Source organism: Zosterops lateralis, assembly GCF_965231275.1.
Source record: "Zosterops lateralis genome assembly, chromosome: Z".
NCBI classification, from domain to species: Eukaryota; Metazoa; Chordata; class Aves; order Passeriformes; family Zosteropidae; genus Zosterops; species Zosterops lateralis.
The window spans coordinates 22167827-22189758 of NC_139800.1; the positions used below are offsets into that span (position 1 = coordinate 22167827).

The window sequence follows — 21932 nt, forward strand, 5'->3', positions numbered from 1 at the left end:
TGCACAGTGAGGCCCTGGACTGTCCTCTCTGAAGACATTCAAACACCACCTGGATGTGTTCCTGTGGCCTGTGACCGGCTCCAGGTGGCCATGCCTTGGCAGGGGGGTTGAACTGGGTGATCTCCGGAGGTCCCGTCCAACCCTAACGATCCTGTGATTCTGTGAACCCGAAGGGAAAGATCTGCGCTGCACACCGTGACGTCACGGGTGGCGGTTTGGGGAACAGTGACGTCACCACTGGTGTCACATTAAGGAGCGAGCTCAGAGCAGGAGCTGAGGAAAACAGGGTCACAGCACGGCTGCACAGCGACGTGCCCTCTGCTGGGCCGCCGCCTCCCGCGAGACGCCGCACTGACGCCATTCGGGTGTGACGTCACGGCCCATGCGGTGGCCGCGATGCCACCACGGGAGTGCGGCAAGCCCTTACCTGCCGGCTCTTGTCGGCCGCCTTGGCGGGCATGGCCGCCCCTCACCACAGCGGCCACTCCGCACCGCGAGCCCTCACTCACCCGGCACACCGGAAGTTGATGGGGCAGCCATGGCAACGCGCCGGAAGTGGCGGGTGGACTCGGCCATTCCACCAACCCCTCCGCTCTCCCCCCGAGGGAGGGAATGGTACATTCCAGTTGCTGCTGCCCACAGAGCGCCGCGGCCCAGGAGTGACAGGTGGGCCCGCCCCCTGATGAATATTCAAATGAGGGGCGAGGTCACGGGGAACGCCGCGCTGGGCCCTGACCTGGTGATCGAGGCCCCTCCCGCTTCATGAATATTTAATAACGGACCAGACCTCGGGGAAGGGAGTGACCGGGCACAAAACTAGTCGCAGCGGTCACGCCCTTGAATGAATATTCAAAAGAAGGCAAGTCCACAGCGAGACCACCGCTCGGTCACCGATGACCACACTGTAGCCCTTCATAAATATTCAAAAGAGGCGGGGGCAACAGAGCCCTGCATCCGGGCCCCGAGCGCGGGGCAGTGGCCCCGCCCCTCATGAATATTCATACGGGGCGGGGCGGAGGCCGGACCCGGAAGCGGCGCGGCTGAGTCACGGCGGCGGCGGCGATGAGGCAGCCGCAGCCGCGGGCGGTGTCGTTGTCATTGTCGCTGTCGCCGTCCCCTCTCGGCGCCTGAGGAGCCGCCCGCGCCCGCCCGCCCCGCTCCCCGCGCTCCGCCCGCCGCGTTCGGCGCCGCCGCCAAGATGATGGAGGAGATAGACCGGTTCCAGGTGCCCGCCGTGCGCGCCGAGATGCAGCCGCTGGTGAGGGGCGGGCGGGCGGGGCCGCGCCGTGCCCGGGTTGAAATGACCCCGGTGCCGAGGGGGTCGCGCCCACGCCCCCGGGTGTCGGCGCTGCGGGCGCGGCGGGGCCGCCGTTACATAACGGGGTGTCCTGGCGCCGCCGCCTTCCCCATCCCCGGCGGCAGGGCCGGGGCCGCTGCTGTGTCATCCCCGGCCATCCTCTTATCCTGCCCCCTCTTCTCTTCTCTTCTCGTCTCTTCTCGTCCTCCTCCTCCCCCGGTGTGTCCCCGAGCGCCGTCGGTAGCAGAGGCGGGCGGGGGCGGCGGGCGGCTCCGCTCCTGCCGCGATGGAAGCGCCGCTCCTCCCGGAGCATCCCGGGCTGTTCTCCCACCGCCCGGCGCGGGAATGACCCGGGGCCGAGGAGGAAGCGGCGGGGGGACTGGGGAGCCCGGTTGGAGGCGCTGAGCACGGATGGGCTTTTAATTGACTTCTGGGAGATAGGTGAGGTCTGAGGAGGAATCGGGCGGTGTTCGTGCCCAGCCCGAGCTGGGAGCTGCGGGGAGATGCTTCCCGGGGTGGGTGTGAAGTTACACGCGCGGTGAAGCCGCAGGACCTTCTCCGAGGATGATTTTATGGCCTCCTCTCGACACTAAGCTGTAGTGAGGACATGCTTATCTTGTGTAGAGTCCAGGTGTTCTGCAAAGAAACATTTCTGTCAAATTAGCTTTGCTTAATAAAATTATTTGCGTAAGAAAAGCAATCTGTGAGGGTTTGATGCTTGCCATGGCATGTCTATTTCATATCAGGATGTTTTTTTACGTCGTAGACACAATTACTCAATTAATGAGCAGTGAAGAGCCCGACATAATGGTTACACTACTACATGGGACCCTGGGGAATCTTTGCAGAAAAGGAAGTCTGCACACCCACAGGACTTTGCAGATGCTTAAGTGGGCAGGTAGAGTGGTCCTGGGCTTTTGATAGCTTCTGAAATGAGTTACGAAGGAAGGCCAACTGGCTGGCAGCCAGGGGAGATGCTAGGCCATCATCAAGTAGTGCAAGACTTCTTATGAGCATATAGCTGCATTGCTCCAATGCTACGGGCTTGTTTGTGCCCCATCTGCCTGCCACAGGATTCCTGAATTTGTTTGCCCATTTCTGTTTTCTACCTAGAAGAGGTTCTCTTGTGTGTTCCCCTCTCCTTACTCCTGTCTTCCTCAGTCTCTGCCTGGAGGTGTATTATTAGTAACCTGGGACCTGTTGAAATACATTTCATCTTGACATTAAAGTGAAAGCTTGATAATGGGCTTGCTTGCTCAAGGTGTTGATTTCTTTTGGCACCTGGAATAAGCAGTTCCCCTCTCAGCATCTGATTGTGTGAGACAGGCCTATGAATTGTTTGGGAAGGTGGAAAGAACTTTTATGAAATACTTGCCCGGTTCCTTTTGGCAGCAGGTGAGGATTGGTTATTGTCAGGTTTATGCTAGCACTGAAGCACTTCTGAGATTTCTAATATATCAAACCATGCATTATTTAGAGTTGATGTAAACAGAGCCTCAGTTCCTTGTAGCAGCTAGTGTTTGTAAGAAGTTGAGAGCACAATAAATGTCTTGTAAACAGAAAAGCTCTACAAGGTCTACAGACTCAAAGTATCCCTCAGTGGCAAGAAAAACATTTCTCTTATTGTGGGAGTGTTGATGAAGTCTGAAAATATGCTTAGTTTGGGTTGGTTCTGGTTGTTTTTGTTTTGGGGTGGTTTTTTTGGTTGTTTTGTGGGGGTTTTTTGTTTCATTTTGGGTTGATTTGAGTTTGGGTTTTTTCAGTGTTGTTTCTTTGGCTTCAAACTTTTGTGGTAAGGCAAAAAACTGTCCATACAAGCTGATGTGGGCTTGTTACATTCCCTAGTTATTGTTGGTGGTTTTTATATAGAAGAGACAACAAATGTGACAAGAATGGCATCTTTATTTGTTTTATTGCAGGCATAGTAGTGAAAGTAGCAAGTTTGAAAAAGCTGCTGCCAGACAAAACCATACTCCTAAGTGTTTTCTAGAAACTCCATGCTAATAGTGGAAGAGTGGAATTTTCAGATACGTGCATGTTTGCACGAACATGAACCAGGCAGAACCCAAAGAGCTTCTCCGATCCAGCCCAGTTGTCTCAGGATAGGTTAGTGGATTGGGCAGCAGTGATACTAAGCTTAGGAAACAGTTTCCTTCAACATGGAAGAATTAGAAAATTTTCATAAAGGGCTTTAACACTTGCATTAAAAGAATATTCTGAATTTGTGCTTCAGGATTTCAGTTATTTTCTAACTGCTAGAGCTCATAGTGAAACCTTTTGGTTTTGGGGGTCTTGAGTGTTTGGGGGTCTATACACACAATTGCTGTGACTGGGTGTATAGGATCACAGGCATGGAAATGTTGACAATAGTCTCAGAAGCAGGATGCAGAAAGTTTGGCACAGCATTTCTGGTAGTTTCTTCTGCTTTGTATCTCCCGGTTTGTACTTTGCAGATAGGGACTGGATACTTGAAAGAATCCTTGAAATCTCCAGTTTATCATATTAATTTGCTTGGGTAACACAGTTCTTGCCAATACTGCTGCATTGTGCCATTACAATTACAATTTGTCTGTCACTCTTCCTCCTATTCTGTACTTTTAAGGTTGCAGTTTAAACCCAGTTAACAAATAAATCACTCACAGCCTCTTGCTCACTGCCCTCCCACATCAGGATGAGGGAGAGAATCAGACAAGTAAAAGAGAGAAAACTTGTGGGTTGAGATGAAGACATTTTAATAAGTAAAGCTAAAACCATGCACACAAGCAAAGCAAAACAAGGAATTCATTCACCATTTCCTTTGGGCAGGCAAGTGTTCACCATGCCCAGAGAAAAAGGGAAGGCTCCATTACACCTGATGAATACTTGGGTAGACAAATACCATCACTCCCAACATCTCCCATTGTCCTACTTCTTCCCCCAGCTTTATGTGCTGAGCATATGGCATAGAATAGCCCTGTGGCCAGTTGGGGTCAGCTGTCCCATCTGTGTGCCTGCCTGCATCCCCAGGCTCCTGGCTGGTGGGGTGGGGTGAGAAACAGAAGAGGCCTTGATTCTGCAAGCACTACCCAGCAATAACCAAAACATCCTTATGTTATCAGTGGTTCTCAGCACAAATCCAAAACACGGCCCCATAGTAGCTACTGTGAAGAAAATGAATGTTATCCCTGTCAAAATCAGCACAAAAGTACAGAATAATCTTATCAACTCAGGACTTACTGTCTTCTTCCCAGTTTAAAAGCTTTCAGTTCCAATAATATTAGGGAGAGATGCAACTGTAACTCTTTTCCACATCCAGAAAGCTGAAGTAAAAGTTTGTTTTTCACATGCTACCTAAAAGTCATTGTGACTTGCCACTGAAGTGATATATTAAAAAATGTTTCTAAGTATTATTCCCTGCTAAAAGCAAACAAAAAAGAGGTCCCTTGCTTGATTTATAGAGTATGCACTAGATTAAATATATTTTCATCCTGTTCCAACGGGTGCAGAGTGTCCCAGGAAAGCACTGTTCCCCTCTCAGTGCTGGCCAGTGTGTGACAGGTCTTGAAATGAGGTTTGTGAAGTTAGGCATTGCTCAAAATCCTGAACTTTGTGTTGTTGACCAGCATGCATGCTTTTTGAATGTCTGTTCGTCTGACAGATAAAGTGTCATCTTAGCTTTTGATGTCTTTATACTGAATTCCAGGACAACTGCTGCTGATCTGCCTGGAAACCATCTGACAGGCCTGCTGGTCTGCCCATCTTCAAAATTAAAGTTGGCTTCTCTTCAGCAGCTATACATTTCTTGGAAAGCAGTCTGAAACCTTTCTGAACCCTTCCACCCTCCAGACCTGCTGCTGACATTTGCACTATTTATTGATCAGCTGTCTGTCAGGGGTGATATTGCATTAATATCTGGTGTCTACTGACTGTGCATCCTGACAATAATCAGTGCTTTCTTTATAGAGCAGGGATAGAGAACCTGACATCACTTTTTGCAAAACTAAGCTCTTTAAAACTTGAATGTGCCTGATTGGGAACATCGTCTCTTTGACAGCCTTGTCCCACCAAGGTCTGCATTGGCTTCCCATTGCAAAGCTAAGGGCAGCACCCAACTTGTACAGGCTGGACGAAGCCTACCAAGATCTCTGGTTCCTGCAAGTTTCTCTCTGCTGATAACAAGTCAGATAGGGATTGCAGAGCTGAGCAGCATTTGGTGTGCAGGTTGCATGTTGGGCAGGTCTGCCATATGTGCCCTCCAACACTTCGCACTGGATGCAGAGATAGGAAATTAGGAAGGTGGGCGGTCATTTTCCTCCTCTTTGTAGCTTGTTTGGATAAGCACTGTGAAGTCAGACAAGCTGGCTTGATGCTCTGTGACCTCTACAAATGTGTTTTGAGAACTGCTGGGTAACTGATGCAGACCCAAAGGAGAGGTTCAGCGCAAGACTTAATGAATCAGAGTTGCTATGTGCAGATGGACAAGATGTCATACAGTACCTGCCAAACTGGTTTAACCTGGTTAAACATCATCCAGTTGTCAGATGGGATGAGGCCCGGTGTTTCAAATCTTGGAGAGACACATTACACTGTGTATTTTGATATTGTGGTACAATTCTGTACATTTTCACCCTGGAAGAGAAGGCAGGGTGGTAACTGGTACTTGGTCACATTCATATCATGCCTGTCCATGAAAATGCCATTATTTGTTCTGATCCACATTTCTCTTCTTATATAATGGTCACATTTGGCTTCTATCCTAAAAAGGCTGCCTTTTCAAATTAATATAAACTAATTTACAGGGTGTTTTGTTTACTCCTAGTGCTTAGTGTCATGTCATCCTTATCAATATGATGCAAGCTCAACTGCAGGAACTCTGTTCTGCTTAGATTCTGTTCATTTCCAACTTGACCTGTTGTGAGCTGTCTGCACTCATAGAAAGGATCTTCTTTAGCTGCTGGGCAGTGGGTTATTTCCAGATAAAATCAATTCAGGGTTTGCAGGGATGTGATGAGGCCTGAAATTCATTATTTCTGGGGCACCTACACTTTGTAGATAGCTCACTTGGCTGATGGAGTTGGTATTTGATGTCTTAACTTCCGGCTAGTCAATTTTTCCCAGTCTGTTGGTGGTCGTGTATTTGTTGTGATGATTTGTTTTCTCGCAAGTTTTTTGCTGGGAAGGTTTCATAACAGAAAATTCCTATTGCAGTGGTAGATACTAGAGGGGGAGAGAGATGAAGGAAAACTTGCACAGTGAGAATGCTGCAGATGAAAAAGAAGTAAAATTCCCTTTGAAATAAGAATGACTGACTCTGTACTTGTGTGTAGAGTCATCTTTTTTTCAGCACTGGAGTCTCACCACACACTCTCCCTGTGATTTTTAAATCTGTGGTTTGGATTGTTACCTAAACTCTTGCCAAACCCTTAGTATTTTTTTTTAAATGAAAGGTACTGAGCACAGTGCAGTGGGGTTGTATCTTGAGTCTGCTGGAACACGGATGCCTCCTGAGCCCATGTCTCTAGCATGCACCAAGCCCTGGCTGGCATGTGATGGCAAGCTGACAGGTGACAGTGTTGGATCACACGTTGCTCCCATATACCGACACAGGCAGTTTCTGTTCTTAGCACAGGAATTAAAGTAGAGTATAAGTGGTTTTTCTTACATGGCATCAGTAACACTTTTCCTAAGCATGCATCTGTCAAAGTGCAGCATCTTCAGTGGAGCTTTGACACAAACTTCTAAGACTTTGGCTCACTTTCTGAAAACAGCAGGAATGCAGTATTTCGGTTTCCCAGTTTTCAGCCCACATGAAAAACGGGAGCTTTTTCCAGAGAAACTGGGCTGGTAGTTCCTATATCTCGGTCTGAAGCATCGTGCCTGGCCTGATTCCTTGCCAGCAGGAGCCTCAGGCTGGGAGCTCTAGTTATGATGATGGCAGCCAAACTAAGGATTTTGTTCAGCCAAATCCTACAGTGATACTGCTGGCTCTTCAGCTGAGATGCTAAATCTCCACCAGTCCTGAAAGGGTAAAATTTTCAGAAAATTTGAAGGTACAGAAGATGCATTTCTTTACAGCTTTGTTTTATAACATCAGAAGAGAATATAAAATAACTTACATTATTTACCAGATACTTAGTGTTTAAAAAACAAACTCTAATTTAAGTCAGCAGAGCGAATGAGTGCTCAGCATCCTTACAAAATCTGTATTCTTTATTTCTGCAAAATACTGCCTATCTCACCTTAAGAAAGTTGTACTGCATGCTAAGATCTCGCCATGAAATGAGGCAAATCTGAAGAACAGAAAACCAAAAGTAACTAAAGCCAAAAGAGAAGCTATACCTGTAGAGCTTACAAATAGTATGCTAATATAACATTAGGTCTATAGTTCAGGTACACAAAACCCTCATTTTTCTAGACGGAAAAGCTTCTAAAATGAAAATGTCATCCTTATATAAATTCATTGTAATGTAGCCCAGGGGTTATACAGCTATGTTTTGTAAATGTCTACAGCACATGAGATTTGTAATTTTGCAGTACTATGGGTCCTGAGAAAGATTTCAGATAGTGCTACTTTTCATTTTATGCACTATCATGTCATCTATAGCACTGGCCTAAAGACTGCATACTGAATACTTCAGTTTATTGGGATTCTATCCTGACACTTCCCTGTCCCATATCAGGCTGTGGTGCAGAGGTACAGGAATATTTTCATTACCACCCCAGGCCAGCCTGAAACTCCAGCCGTGGGATCCAGCACAGGGTCCCAAATGAAGGTGGTGAGGGATGTGCTGTTGTATATGGAGGATGACCTGTCAGGATTTAGGGGCATGTTCTGGCTGGCACTGTCTTTGCAGGAACATTGTTCCTTCTTCTCTCCTTCTTTGTACAAGCCCTGGCTACAGTTGTTCTGTCAGTTATATTTGGAAATCTCCTCCTGAATGAAGAAAGGTATTTAAAAGGGGATACTGAACTCTATGAACAATTAAATCTGCACAGCCCACTCTTGGGATTCTACCATCATTCCCCAGAGCTTGTTATCTGTGGCCTGATGCTGATACCTACTCAGACAGCAATTTCTGCTGCTGATGTAGCTGTATCCTCTCTCTGCCAGTAGGTAGTGGCAGGTCTGTAAAAAGACAAAATTAGCAAAATTTCAGGGTGAGAGAGGAGAACAAGGCGTGCCTTAAATTCTGAAAGCCTTCATTCCAGAAAAGCTCCAGCTTACCAACAGGGCTGTGACGTGTCTGGAGGTGCATTTTAGTTTAGTGAAATTGAACCCTCAACTTGATAAGGATAGAGGAGGAGACCCCATCACCAGTTTGATCTGTGGGGTAGAGGATTAAAAGCTGGCTAATGGCAGGACTTCTAGTCAGTCAGTGATGATGGTGTGCCTGTTTTTCTAGACATTTTAAGAACTTGGCAGGAGTAGTTGCCTTTCAGCTTCTGCATAGATCAATTATTTGTCACCTTCCACGGCAGTCTGTAGAAATGTGTCTATACTTTCCCCTCACACTTTATTTGAGTATAAGGTTCTCCCAAGGTTATTCTGCATCTGTCACTATAAAAGTGACGTTGTTGTGATGCAGCCACTTGCCATTAGTAAATTCATCAATTCTGCTCAAAGCCTTTGTAGTCTGACCATTAGTCTTTGAATTTTAGTGTCATCTTGTGCAATGGATTGGTGTCCATTTTGTGCTAAGCAATCAGAAGCAAGCATTTGCTTCATTGGTTTGTTTGTGAGGATTACTGAGTTGGAGTGAATGAAATTGTAGGTGGAAATTTGCTTAATTTTGAAGAGTAATTGCTAGTAAATCTGCTCAGCTTTTGGACACCAATCCATCACCAATTCACAGGATAGCAAGGTTTACCACATCAGGAAACTTCTTTAAAAGAAATGTTCTCCTAAATACCTGCAGAGTATTAGGGCTGCATCCCAACTGCTTTTACTAGGTGAGTTATAGTCATCTTAGTTGTGGACTGAGAAAAGTGTATTTTTAGTGAAGCTGAAGGTAACACACATTGCTTTTGTTGGGAAGAGCCCTGGCTTTTTAAAGATGGGTAAGACCTTGTTTCCTCTACAGAAGTGAAAAGGAGGAGTACTGTTTGTTTAATCTTAAAAAGGTGTTCCAGCTCTATTGGCAAGCTGTCTAGCAGAGATGCAGCCTCTGCTGTGAACCAGTTACATTGCTAAAACATATTTAAATTCTTCCTCAGTCTGCTAATTTCTACTGCATAGAACAAAGTTGTTGGCTATCAAATAACTGCCCCCCCAACTGACTCCTGTAACCCAGCACCATCTGCCTACCAGAACACATTGTTTAGACTCTCTATGCAGTGCTGAAGCAGGTAGAACAAGCCTACTTCAGCTCTTTCCTTAGCATGCTTCCAGAATAGTCTGTGATAGAGGTTTTCTGAGTAGCTGATGTTTCATTCAGCATCCAGCACCATCAGACATGGATTGTTCTTCCTTGGACTTGTTATGGTGTCTTGACTCATGCTTATCTGACACTGCTTTTTCTTAGTTTCTTTCCATTTCCTTTCTGAGCCAACTCCCATTTATATGGGACCCATCTTTTGGGCTCTGCAGCATTCAGTCTTATAAATCCCGTAGACAATCTTTTTTCCTAAGCCAAGCAGAGAGCAATATTCTAAAGATCATTAACCTCTTGCGTGTTTTACTGATTGCATGGGAATTTAGGTTAGTGATTTAGTACACCCATATCCAAGCAAAATGTTTACCTAGGTTACTTGTTGTGTCATGTTTTTGTCTGTATGTTGTCCCAGGTGAAAATCAAACTTGGTTCTTGCATCAAAGTCAAGAGTTGCTTATGCTGATCTAATTCTTGTTTCCTTCCCTATACCCCGCTGAATTTGGGGCATGATGGTTTCTGGTTTTTCATCAAGTTTGCCGCAGGCATTGCAAGAGCTTTTTAGCTGGGATGAGCTGGCATACTTTGGTGGTGGTCTCTCATGCTCCTTTCTTTCAAACAGATGTCTTACAGTTGGCCAGTATATCTTTTTCACCTGGTGGATCAAGCATCTTTAGCTGCCTTAAATGCATTTATATTTGTGTCTTCATCAGTTTGTCATTTCACTTTTTTTGCATAGTTAACTATGGTAATTTGACATTTTTTGAGTTTCTGTGCTCATCTCTGTGGTGGTGTTCTCAGACTTAGGAAACTGTTGTTTTTTCCTTAAAGTGAAGGGAGTACTGCAGTTCCTGCAGAAGAGCACATTGGCAGTGTACTGCAGTATTGAAAAGGACCTGTTGGTTAGGCACATATTTGTAAATTCAGAAGAGAATAATTTACACTTGCCTAAGCTCTTTCATTAGTAGTCATGACATAAGTCATGTCCCCAGACAATGAACTGTTCCCGTTTCACTCTTTGGCTGATGTACCAACCTTACAGCAGACTAATGATAGGACAAGGGAAGCAGATGGAACTTCCCATGTTTTAAGCCAGCTAGTTCTAGGAACGCAGTTTTTTGTAGGTTGTTGAAGCATGAAGGTTAGAAAAGAGAAGGTAAGGGGATTAAAATGAAGTAATAAATAAAGTTCAACAAAGGTAAGTGTAGGGCCCTGCACCTAGTGAGGAATATGTACCAGTACGGGTTAAGTGTTGAACTACAGGAAAGCACCTGGCGATGCTTGGTTAGAAATCTCTGATTAAAAAGGCTTTTACCTGTAGTGTTTAACATAGTAGAGGAAAGTACTTATAATTTAATACTCATAGGTCTTATCCTCATTGGTTATGACTCAATTGTAGAGCCTAATTTGTAATATCAAACTTACTTCATTATCAATTGTTGCAAGTAGCTTGATGTGTAATAAAAGACAAATGATAAAATTTCTGAAGTTTGCAGAACCCACACATCCAAGCAGCTGTTTGAGCAGATTGACCTGAGAAATGGGAGAGGGACAGAAGGAGGTGTGCATTGCATGGGGTGCATGTTGTTAATTGAAATGAAAAAATGAATAGGAATGTTCCTAACCGGAGATAGCATTGCAGAGCTTTTGTCTGGCAGGATCTTGTGACTGACGTGTCTAAAAACAATATACTTCTTTGTATGAAAGCGTGACCTTTTTTCCAACAACATGCATGTGATGCAAATGAAAAATACGCTGTCTGTGAGGGCCAGAGCAGACTCTCCAGCTGAACACCACATACAAATTTTGCAGTCACTGCTTTGTCAGTCAATGCATGGAAAGGGTGAACATGCTGATGGAACAGAACTAGTGAAGGTTAAACCTTCCAGACTTCACTGTTTTGGAGCAAGGGCCTGAGGTATGCAGAGAAACGTGCAGGGCTCCCATGTCAGTACAGGGACCAGCTCTGGCTGCACAGCCTCCCCTCTGCAGCAACACTTCCACTAATGCTCTGTGGGACATCTTTGTTCCAGAGGCAAAATAGATTACCATAAGTACAGCCTGCATCATTAAAATTATCTGGTGTCTTGTTATTTGTGGCATTGAGCCCTAGTGGTAGCAAATGTGGAATTATTTTGAAAGCACAAGGCAATGCACCATACCTGAACCTTGTTTCTCATAGCATCTGACTCTGGAATAAATGTGGAGCAAGAGTAAGCTAAGCATGATATCCCTTGAGGAAGACTGGGGGGTATGTGGATAGCATACAAATGGAAGTGTGTTATAGGGCTTTCACAGGATCCATGCGATAAGGAAACAGCAGAAAAAGCTTTCCTTTCTAAGCTTAGAATTCTAAAACTTAAAAGGATCTTGCAAGAAAATTGTGTTGCTGTCTAGGGAAAGACTTAACCATTCCTCTCTGCCCCTACCAATCTCTCTTGAGCCTGTGGGTCTGTCTAGATCTCTAATCATAATTTCCCTTTATATAAGGGGAGAAAAAAGGGAATTGCAGTTCTGAGAATAGTAACAGGAACAGCATGTTCACACACTCTGAGGATGGAGGTCACCTAGCCCACTGGAGCGTGTAAAAGCTGCGCTTCATGTTGAGTTCTTGGCAGTTGATAAGCCAAGGAGAAACTGCTGGCTTGTGATTCCATTTCTGTTAATGTGTGTGTCAAAAGTCAGATCAGCTTCCAGTTAGGATTGCTGTGATTAGGGGGAAATGGGTATTGTTAAAGGAGTTTGAGCAAGTCCAGCTCTTCTTGAAAATATGTTGTGACACATTTGTACTGATATTTAAGTGGTAGGAATTGCCACTCCAGGAGGCCAATGCAAAACCCGAAGATACGGTCTAGAATGCTGCAAAACATTAGCCATTCTTCTGCTTTTCTGATAAAATAAAATGTCATACTGCCCCTTGTTTTCATCATTTCCAGCAGAGCCAAACCCTTTGATGGATGTACTTTAGAAAGCATATCATAAAAGCAGTTCTGTGAAAAGAATTTCTTGTACTTCTTACAAAAATTAGGGCAAAATGATTGTGAAAATAGCTGGGATGATCCATGTAAGAATTACTATAAAGAGATTATCTGGTTATGGGAGAATATTTCATTTGGATTATGTAGCTACACAGAGTTTATAATTTATGCTTTCTGCAGAAAAGAAGTTCCCCTATGCTGCAGTGGGAAATATCAGGTGTGATTTTTTATTAACTCTAAGATTCTATATTTGCAACACTGAATTCTCAAAGATTAATCCCTGAATTTTGGGAGAAAATTTCTTCACATGGAGCCCAACCTAGTAAGAAAAGTTTGTCTCACAAGGTTTGCTGGCAGCACTTACAACATTGGAGGTGCTTCTGTAGTGACTTTTAGAGGAGCAGTGCTTTCTGCTTTGTTTGTGACCATAAGTTGTGCTCAATTTAACAAATGGGCGAATTAGATGCGCACTTCAACTCTTTTCAGTGGCTGGGACCCTGGTTGTTGTGCCTGCTTATGAGATGGAGAACATATGCACCATCTCTCTCTTCAACTATGATCTGAAAACCAGTATTTCATGGTAGCAATTCCAACAGTCCCAAAGTTTCCTCTTGCTTATCCACATGATTAACCCTTGAATCAATACTTAGTACAATGTACATAGTAGTGCTGGTTTTCGGCAAGCTTTGTGGCTGATGTCCTAGGACCTGGCTGGAGAGGCACAAGGTGCTTTTACTGGCATAAGAGGGGCGTGTTTGATGTTGCCTCACTTAATTTCCTCCTTATTAAGCCATGGATATTTGACAGTGGCTGTGATTCTGAATGACCATGGATAATTCTGTAAAAAAGCTGTGACGTTATTCTGTCGTTGCAGATTTATTTGATTGCACAAGGTCCTGACAGCTTTTTGCAAATCCTAATTGCTTTGAGGATCAAGCATTTTATTTCTGGTTTTTGATTTGTCTTTTGTGAAAGATTTGTCAGATTATAGGAATATGTCATGAAGTTTTTTCAGTAGATATGTAGGACCTCAGAACAGGGTCATGATGCGTTTTTGTTAACTCTGTTTTTTCTAGGCCAGTCATTTTGTGTTTTGAAAGATTTTCAAATGGTCACTGAAGTCTGGCTCGCTATATTAATTAGTAACTGGAAGAAAGCTACATGCTTTTACCTCAGGTATCTTGCCTTGGTATCTCAGTTGGTAGATGTTGTGGAAGCACCAACTGAGAGACTTTGCATAAATTCAGAACTTATTAAGATCACAGGGAATTGCCAGCAGTCAATTGCAATGGTGATAACATGTTCATGCTGGCACACAGAGAGCCAGGAGGCGTGGATGAAGCAGATCTGCTAAATACCACTCCAGACTTGATATTCTGAAGTGCATTAGACCCTTGCTGAGTTTTTATCCCCTTGATATTACAAACTTGTTCTTTTGGCTTAGTGGGGCTGTAGAACTTTCTCTTAGTACTCTGCAGTTGTACTTCAGGCTGTGGTCTTAATTGCTAAACATGACAAATCCTTTAATTTTTCAAGGATGAAGTCAGTTCATCCTTTTTATTATGCAAAAATAGAAGCACTCTTCCTGGGGCATTATTAGGGTGTGGGATTTAATTCTGCTGATTGCCAGTGATAATAAAAACAACATATTCAGCTCAACTGGTTAATCATATGAAATTTAATAGTGGTCACTTTCAAATGAATGTCTTGGTAATTTCCACAGTCCTCATTCAGCTCTTTTTTTTTTTTTTTTTTTCCGGATTAATGAACACAATGTGTCTAAATCAGTTTTTAGATGCATCTATGCCTGTTCTTCAAAGACAGGGCTGCTTCCCTGGCACATTGTAGTGCTGCCCATCCTGTACTGCAGTGCATAGTGAATGTCCTTATGGATCTGTCGCCCTCACCAGAATCAACTTCAAGATATTGTTATGCATGTGGAAATACCATCCTTTACTCAATCCATCCTCCATTAGTTCTGTCAGTTGCCATTTTGTATTGCTGGGTCAGATTTTTCAAAAGCTATTGTCATCCTTTCCTGAGTTTCCAAGTGAGTTTTGCTGTATTTGTCAGCATGACCTCCAGTTAATGCCTCAAAGCCACAGTCTGATGTAAGCAAACACTGCCTGAACTCAAGTCTCACTGTGCATCAGATGGTGCAGGCATTGCTTGGATGGTGAGCGCACACAGCACCAAACCAGAGCTGCTTGGTTAGTTTTCAGGAAGGTTCCTGTCTGAAGGGTGGGACTGTGCTGTGGTCACTTGAGTGGTGGTGGAATGTACAATCTCCTTCAGAGGGCAAGAGGCACCTAACAGACATGGCCTTGATGGGGTAAAAACTATGTATGGATAGGACCTCTCCTAAATGGTGTCAACAGTTCAAGTTAAACACTTCTTAAAGGCTGGAAGAACCAGATGGATGTCTTCTGAAGTTATTTTAAAACTACTTGCTTTTGTCTTGCAGAAACTTTTTTGGGTTTTTTTTTTTTTTTTTAAGAAACAATCCTGGAAGTATAAAAGCTCAGAAAGAGAAGTTGTTGCACCTCTCATACAAGAACAGGCTAAGAGAATTGGGATTGTTCAGCCTGGAGAGGAGAAGGCTTTGAGGCTTTAGCCTTCTAGTACCTAAAGGGAGCCTTCAAGGATGATGGAGAGGAGCTTCTTACAAGGGCATGTGGTAACAGGACAAGGATGAATGGCTACAAACTGAAAGAGGGTAGGTTTAGATTAGGTGTTGGGAAGAAATTCTTTGCTGTGAGGGCGGTGAGGTGCTAAAACAGGTTGTCCAGAGAAACTGTAGATGTCCTATCCCTGGAAGTGTTCAAGGCCAGGTTGGATGGGGCTCTGAGCAGCCTGGTCTAGTGGAAGGTTTCCCTGCCCAGGGCAGAGGGTGGGAACAATATGATCTTTAAGGTCCCTTCCAACCCAGGTCATTCTGTGGACCTGTGATGACTCAGTGATTTAGCAGTTCCTGAGTATAACTAGTTTCTACCTGTTAATATTTACATATGTCTTGGTGGTTCCTCTAAATTAGGATGAGGAGAGAGATTACAAACCACTGAGGTTTATTTAAAAATTTTTACTGCTTGCTGGAGTGAAGTAAGTGGCTCTCCTTTGGTTTGGCAGATCACCTGGAAAACCACCATCTATGTCCAGCTATTTCAGCGTAATTAATGTTTCCTGATTAGCGTTCCTGCTCCGAAATTCAATTTTGACTGTATCAAAAAAGAGCAAGAACCTTATTTAGGGTAGAGAGTTGTGCTAAGCAGTGAATGCATATCAAAAAGTTGAGAATGGAGAACAGAGGGATCTTCTGGGATGATGAAAGGATTGGTGCCTGAAATCTCAGCATCAGTAATGGAGAGGAAGAGAGAGAAAAACATCTTAAGGACTCTTAACGAGCTGTTACCTCCAGGTCAATGGATGTCTTGGTATTGCTTTACTCTGCCACAGGTGCAGGTCTGTCTTCAGACTTGGCTGAAATGCAGCATGATTTTCAGGTTCACAAAGCTAGCGAGCTGTTGATAAACCTGCACGTCTGCCAGTACACAGAAGATCTGTATCAGTCTCTTTGTATACCTTGAAAAACCCAAACCAAACAACCAAAACCCCAAGTAATTTCAAAGGCCAACATACCTTTGAGTAAGGTGTTTTACTTGTTACTGAGATTGGTCTCTGGTCTCTGTCCTGTCTTGCATCCCTAAGCTGTGCTCTGTGAAAGGCTAAAAAACATGGGTAACCCGCTCTCCTAGCTTTGATACTGTTTTATGTTACTCTGAGTAACTCCTGCCTTTACCACTATTTCTTTACAGAGGTCTTTCCTCTGTGGTGTGGATGATTTGGTGTTGAATAAATGTTTATCTTTCAATGTTTCTCACTGGTTTTCTTTCCCTCATGCTCTGAAGTCAAGAAATTAAAAAAAAAAAAAAAAAAAAAAAAAAAAGAAAACTTCACCTTTTTGTTTTGTTCCAAACCTCAGCTGGTTTGTGGGAAGACCAACATCTTTCCTTGAAATCTGCCATATTATTATTATCGGGTTGGTATGATGGAATGATTGAGATACTTACATAAACAGCTGCCAGTGCATAGATAATTACTCTTTTATGTTGCTTTGAGTTATTGCAATAATTTCTTCTGGTAAGAAGGATGTACCTAGTCCTACTTGAGATGCTGGTCATCTCTCTGGTTTTTCTCAGGTGCTGGCTTTGGTACTGCAACAAGCTTCTGTTGGCTATTAAATATTTCCCTTCCAGCAGTACTTTTAGTGGGTGAAATATTAGAGCTCTAAGTGTCAGTGAAAGTATCTAAAAATAATACTGCATAACATTGCTCTGGTGAAACAGAAAGGGTTTCACAGTGCATTTGCTGGCAGTAACAGTGTACAGACGTTTCAATTTAAGGAAAATCAGTTTGTACATGTACGCTGCAGTGGCTGGTTTGTAACAGCCTCAGCATGTGTTTAAGCTAAGTTTACACAAATGCCAAGTTTACAATTACAATTACACAAGTTTACACAAATGCTAAGTTTACAAATGTGTAAACTTAGCTGCCTTGCCTGTGATGCTGCATGGCTGCGTGCTTCCATCACTTGTTCCACAGCAAGTTGTATGGTCACAGTCTTGAATGTTACAGTCAGAGGTGACTTTGTGATCATACATGCCAGGAAGCATCACAGGATAGGGCACCAACCAGCCCCGGAGTGTCAACTGAATTATACTGCATATTGTGGGACTCTTGAGCTAGAGCTTTTGAAAACAGACCTATGGTTCAAAGCTGGGTTAAAAGCTGCTAGTGAAGCAACTGGCAAGGATTCCTTCTGTTTGCCAGAGGAGTCGCTCTTAGTCCTTATCTCCATCTCATAACCTTGACAAGGATTTCTATAGATTTAGCAATGTTTATGGTGCTGAGCTTGGACTTTTCTCACTAGAACTCAGCCATAGGGCAGCCTTTACTGTGCTGAATGCCCCTTGAATTACAGAAGTAGCAAGAACAACAGTGTTGTTTAGAGTGCTTTCTTAAAAATATTTTCCCCAGCTTTTATAGAATGTGCCAATGACTTAATGTGATATGTCCTATTTTTAATGCAAACAGCTCCCTTCTGGATACCTAATGTTATCTAGAAAATGGGCAAGAGATACAGCAGCTTTCAGGGCTTGGTATTTAGATTGGAGAAATTAAGCTACATTACAAGGTTCACTGAACAGGAACGTGGACTGCCTCATGGTGGCTTTGTTGCAGGCTTGCCATCTGGCTAATTATCCAGTGGATGGTGGGAGGCCTGTGTGGTCGTTCCTTTGCTACCTGTAGGCTTCTGACGAGTTTGAGTAAGCTGGAGTACTTCAGGCACTTCAGGGCATGCGAGATAAAGCCTTCCTGCAGGCTTTTGGTCTGCTCTTTTGGCATAGCAGACACACATGTAGCCGTTAAGAGTTGGACTCGATGATCCCTGTGGGTTCTTTCCAACTCAGAATATTCTGTGGTTCCCTGTTTAAGCTAAAAATTGTGCCAGAGCTCCATCCACTATGGTCTGCCGAAGGCATGACTTATAAAATCAATGCAAAAATCCTCCTCCAAATTGTTTGAGTCTGTTCTGTGTGTGAACCTGCAGCTTCTAAAGAGCTATTGAAAATAGGGTGAACCTGGACAGCTGGTGCTGAAGGGGTTCAGTTCTGTCCCAAAATGTGTGGAACGTGGGTAAGAGTCACAGAAATATCCTGATGAGCGAAAATCAGTAAAATTTTCTGGTCAAAACAAGAGACTTTTTGTCCAGACTTCCAGGACAGAGTGTGATGCTCCTCTAGATTGTTCTTTGTAAGGTTTAAACTTTGTATATATGCAGTGTTGATTAAGAACAGGGTAATTTTGTGGTGCTGTACCACTGTATCTTTAAAGTATTCCAAGGTCTGGATGTTAGAAAAATAGCTTTTGAACCTGATAGTTGTACATAAATGTCAGCTCTGTGTCAAGAATAAACATCTGGTTGGATATGCACTCAGTTAATATTGATTAAAATTGCAGTCTCATTTCAGCAGTGTCTGGCGATACTGCCCTTTTGTTGCTATGGGCAACCAACATGTTGTAAGCTCACTAAATATTAGATTTATATTTCATATTTCCATTGTCTTTCTGGTACTAACAAGGTTTCTTCTCATAGATGAAGAGAGTTCTGACAGCCCTTTGAGGACACCGAAGCAATGCTAACAAGATCAGGGATTTAGATGTCTGTTCTCAATTGATTATCTTTTTAAATGTCTTTCCATTGTGGAAGAATAAGTCTGTTTTTACTTCGCTTTCTGGCATGATCAGGGACAAACACGTTGGAAATAAAATACCCATCTTCTGGTTTTAGGGGTGAAACATGGATTTGGGGTTTACATTTCAGCAGTGTCTCTGAGGTTCTGGCAGGTCTCCTTGTGGAGGTATTGGCCATCTCCTAAGAAACCAACACAGATGAGGGCAAAATAAGACTTAATGAATAAACTGTTCGTATGAACTTGCCACTGGATTTCAGCAGCTCATGACTCTCCTAGAAACAGTGGAAATTCACCAATGAAAACAGCTCAAAGGAAAATTAATTCTATCCCAACAGTGAAACAGTGTAGACAGCCTTACAGCTCCTGAGACCTAGACACTTGTGTACCAGAGATGATTTCTAATGTAATCGTGCAGCATTGATTTTTGTCTTTCTAGCCTCTGGTTGTTCTTGCTCAAGGCATGGAGGGCAGCAGCCAACATGGGCCCACCTTTTGAAAGAGCCTTTTGCAAGTGTGAAGTCCATAAATTCTATTCTCCCTGAACACCAGTCTTCTAGTTCCCGCAGACAGGGTGTTGTTACAAATTAACTTGATACAGGACATACACTTCTGAAATTCTTTGACTTTTATATATAAAAGTTAAGAAGTATATGTTATTATGTTGTTAAAAGTTAAGAAATATATTATATTAGGAAGTATATGAATATACCTGTATCAGAAAGAAAAAAAAAAATTATAACAGTTTCTCTCTTAAAACTGAGTGATTTGTCCATGTCCTGTAGCTAACTGGGATGGAACTACTTCTTTCATTGTGAGCTGTGGATAATTTTAGTTTAGTGGATTTCTTAAGTCTCTTTCCTGGAAGGAACCTCCTGTCCAGTATACAGTATGATGTGATCTGTTGGTTTTTGGCAGGAGCTGTTACAACCACATGACAAAGTGAATGAGGATATGGTGCTGTTCTCCACTTCCAGGAATATCTGAGAGTGCATCCATCCTGTAACCACAACAAGACTCCAACATAATGCAGAGATGTCTGAATTAATGTTAAGCTGAGCATCTCTGTCCAGACATGCCAGCATGAAGCCTTCCAGGACAGCAATCACCACCCCAAAAGTTGGGTCATTTAGCTTTCGGTGACCTTTGTGCTTTTTTGATGAAAATCTTCCTCAGGTAACTTGCTTAAAGCTAAGTAGACTTGTCTTTCAGTTTCACTGCACTAACTCAGATAGTACCAAGCCCCTCAGAGCGCTGAAAATGTTTTAACCACTTGAAAGAAAGAGATTTGCCTCTGAGCTATGCAAAAGTTGCCTGCTGATTGTGGAGAGGTTGTTTTGTCTCTTGGACTTGTGTCTGCATTACTAACATATTCCAGCTGCTTCTGGACAGGTTACTTGTGGAAAAAGAGCCAGGGGGGAGATTATTTGGTGTTCACTTATTTGACTGCAGTTTAATGTGTCCAAAAGGATGCATTTTGTAGGTAACTATAGGGGTTGTAGTGTGGAAACTTAGGTGCAAGTGGCTTTGCTTAAGAAATAAGGGAGAAAATGTGATTCCCCTTTACAGTTACTTGCTGAACTAAACTGTAATTAGATTTCCAAGCAAATTCCAAGTGCTACTGAATATTGTATAGAGCTGTGCATCTTTCTTATTTGTTCAAGGCAGTGATTAGAGGGGACAGTCTGTAGAGCTTTTGCAGATTAGGATTGCCAGCTATGCTGCTGTTTCCCTTTAAAAAACTATCTAGAAAGTGTTTCAGGAGAAGGATTTTTGCATCCTGCAGCTGTAGGGAAAATGAGCAAGGTGTGTGGATTGGCTTCTGGTATTCGTCCTCTTTTCTCTTGAAATAATTTGACTCAGTAAACATTTTTCAAATGATTTCGGTATCTTCTGTGACTCCTGTGCAGCCATGGTGTGTTGGGCTCTGAAGAGAACTGAAAACAATGGAAGAGCTCAGCAATGCCCCCATGAAAGCCATCAGATCAGAGTTTTAAATTACCTATATGCCTTGTCTGTGTCTATAAAATAAGTAAGTCAATCGGAGGGCAAGATTTTGCCAGATGATTGTGGAGGACTGGATTCACAGGAGAAACTATGTGGGACTGTTTTTTCTAATAAGCATTTGTTTCAGGACAGTAATATTAAACATAGTAAATATGTGAGCTAAAATACAAGTCTGGACCGTTGCTATGTGAGCATGTTGTATGGAAAAAAGGTATCTAAAAAGTTGGCGCCAATTCATTGTAGTATGGATGTGCCTTAGTGGTGGCTTAGAGCTGCAATGCAGCGTTTGTTTCTCAGGATGAGTAGCCCCAAAGGACTGAACATGCAGTGTCATTTCTGGCCAATCTGTAAAGCTCAACTCTGTGATGCAGCTTTTTTATTTCTGGACATCCATGCAACTGTGCTCAGCAGAGATTTGAGGTTTTCCTGCCCTGGGAGTAGGTGTGGTTGAGATTAATATTAAGCTGCCAGTATTTTGCGTGATGGTTCTGCACATCAGCTAGTTTGCTTTCAAAGGTATCACCAAAGAGGCCTGTCTTAAGTTGCCTTCTTGCTGCAAGCCCTTCTGCTGCTGTTCCCCTGCATTACTTTAGGTTGCCATGGGGTCAGATCTTACTTTAAATGCTAGAATAAATCCAGGTGTGCTTTTATGCAATTACAGGCTTCTATCCTTGCTCTGAGAGCCACTAGGCTTTTTGTGTGTCTGATAGAAAATGGAAGTGATGCAGCTGAGGAAAGATTGCAGTTTTCCAGCAGAGGCTTGTGAGGGTGTTTTTGTGTGATAGGATGTACCTGGTGACAGCAAGTACCAGCACAGAGGTCATGGGACTACCTGAGATGGGACACAGGCTACTTGCGGAGCAGAGCAGGGGGTAAGAGACCCTGGAGAACTGCAAATCAACAGCCCATCCATCAGACACACACAGAAGAGGGAGCCACAAGCTTGCTGGGTGTTCAGTGGGATGGGAAACAGCAATTAGGCTGTAATTAGGCAGCAGTAGCACTGATAAAGAAGTGCCAGAGGCCATTGATGTCTAACGAGGCTTCTGAT

General features: G+C 43.5%; 2 protein-coding genes across 7 annotated transcripts in view; one reads left to right on the forward strand and one right to left on the reverse strand.

Moving 5' to 3' along the window:
- The window catches only part of DNAI1 (dynein axonemal intermediate chain 1), a 139520-nt gene extending 138996 nt beyond the window's left edge, over positions 1-524 (reverse strand). For all 3 annotated transcript variants that reach the window (XM_083883044.1, XM_083883043.1, XM_083883042.1), the window contains exon 1: positions 428-524. In XM_083883044.1, coding sequence (XP_083739170.1) covers positions 428-460 — 33 coding nt within the window. In that variant the 5' untranslated portion in view covers positions 461-524. The remainder of the gene's footprint in view (positions 1-427) is intronic.
- Positions 525-1020: 496 nt separating this feature from the next.
- FAM219A (family with sequence similarity 219 member A) overlaps positions 1021-21932 on the forward strand; it is a 91542-nt gene continuing 70630 nt past the window's right edge. For 2 of the 4 annotated variants that reach the window (XM_083882961.1, XM_083882962.1), the window contains exon 1: positions 1021-1258. In XM_083882961.1, the coding sequence (XP_083739087.1) occupies positions 1199-1258 (60 nt within the window). In that variant the 5' untranslated portion in view covers positions 1021-1198. The remainder of the gene's footprint in view (positions 1259-21932) is intronic. The other 2 variants (XM_083882963.1, XM_083882964.1) reach the window with 1 other exon arrangement.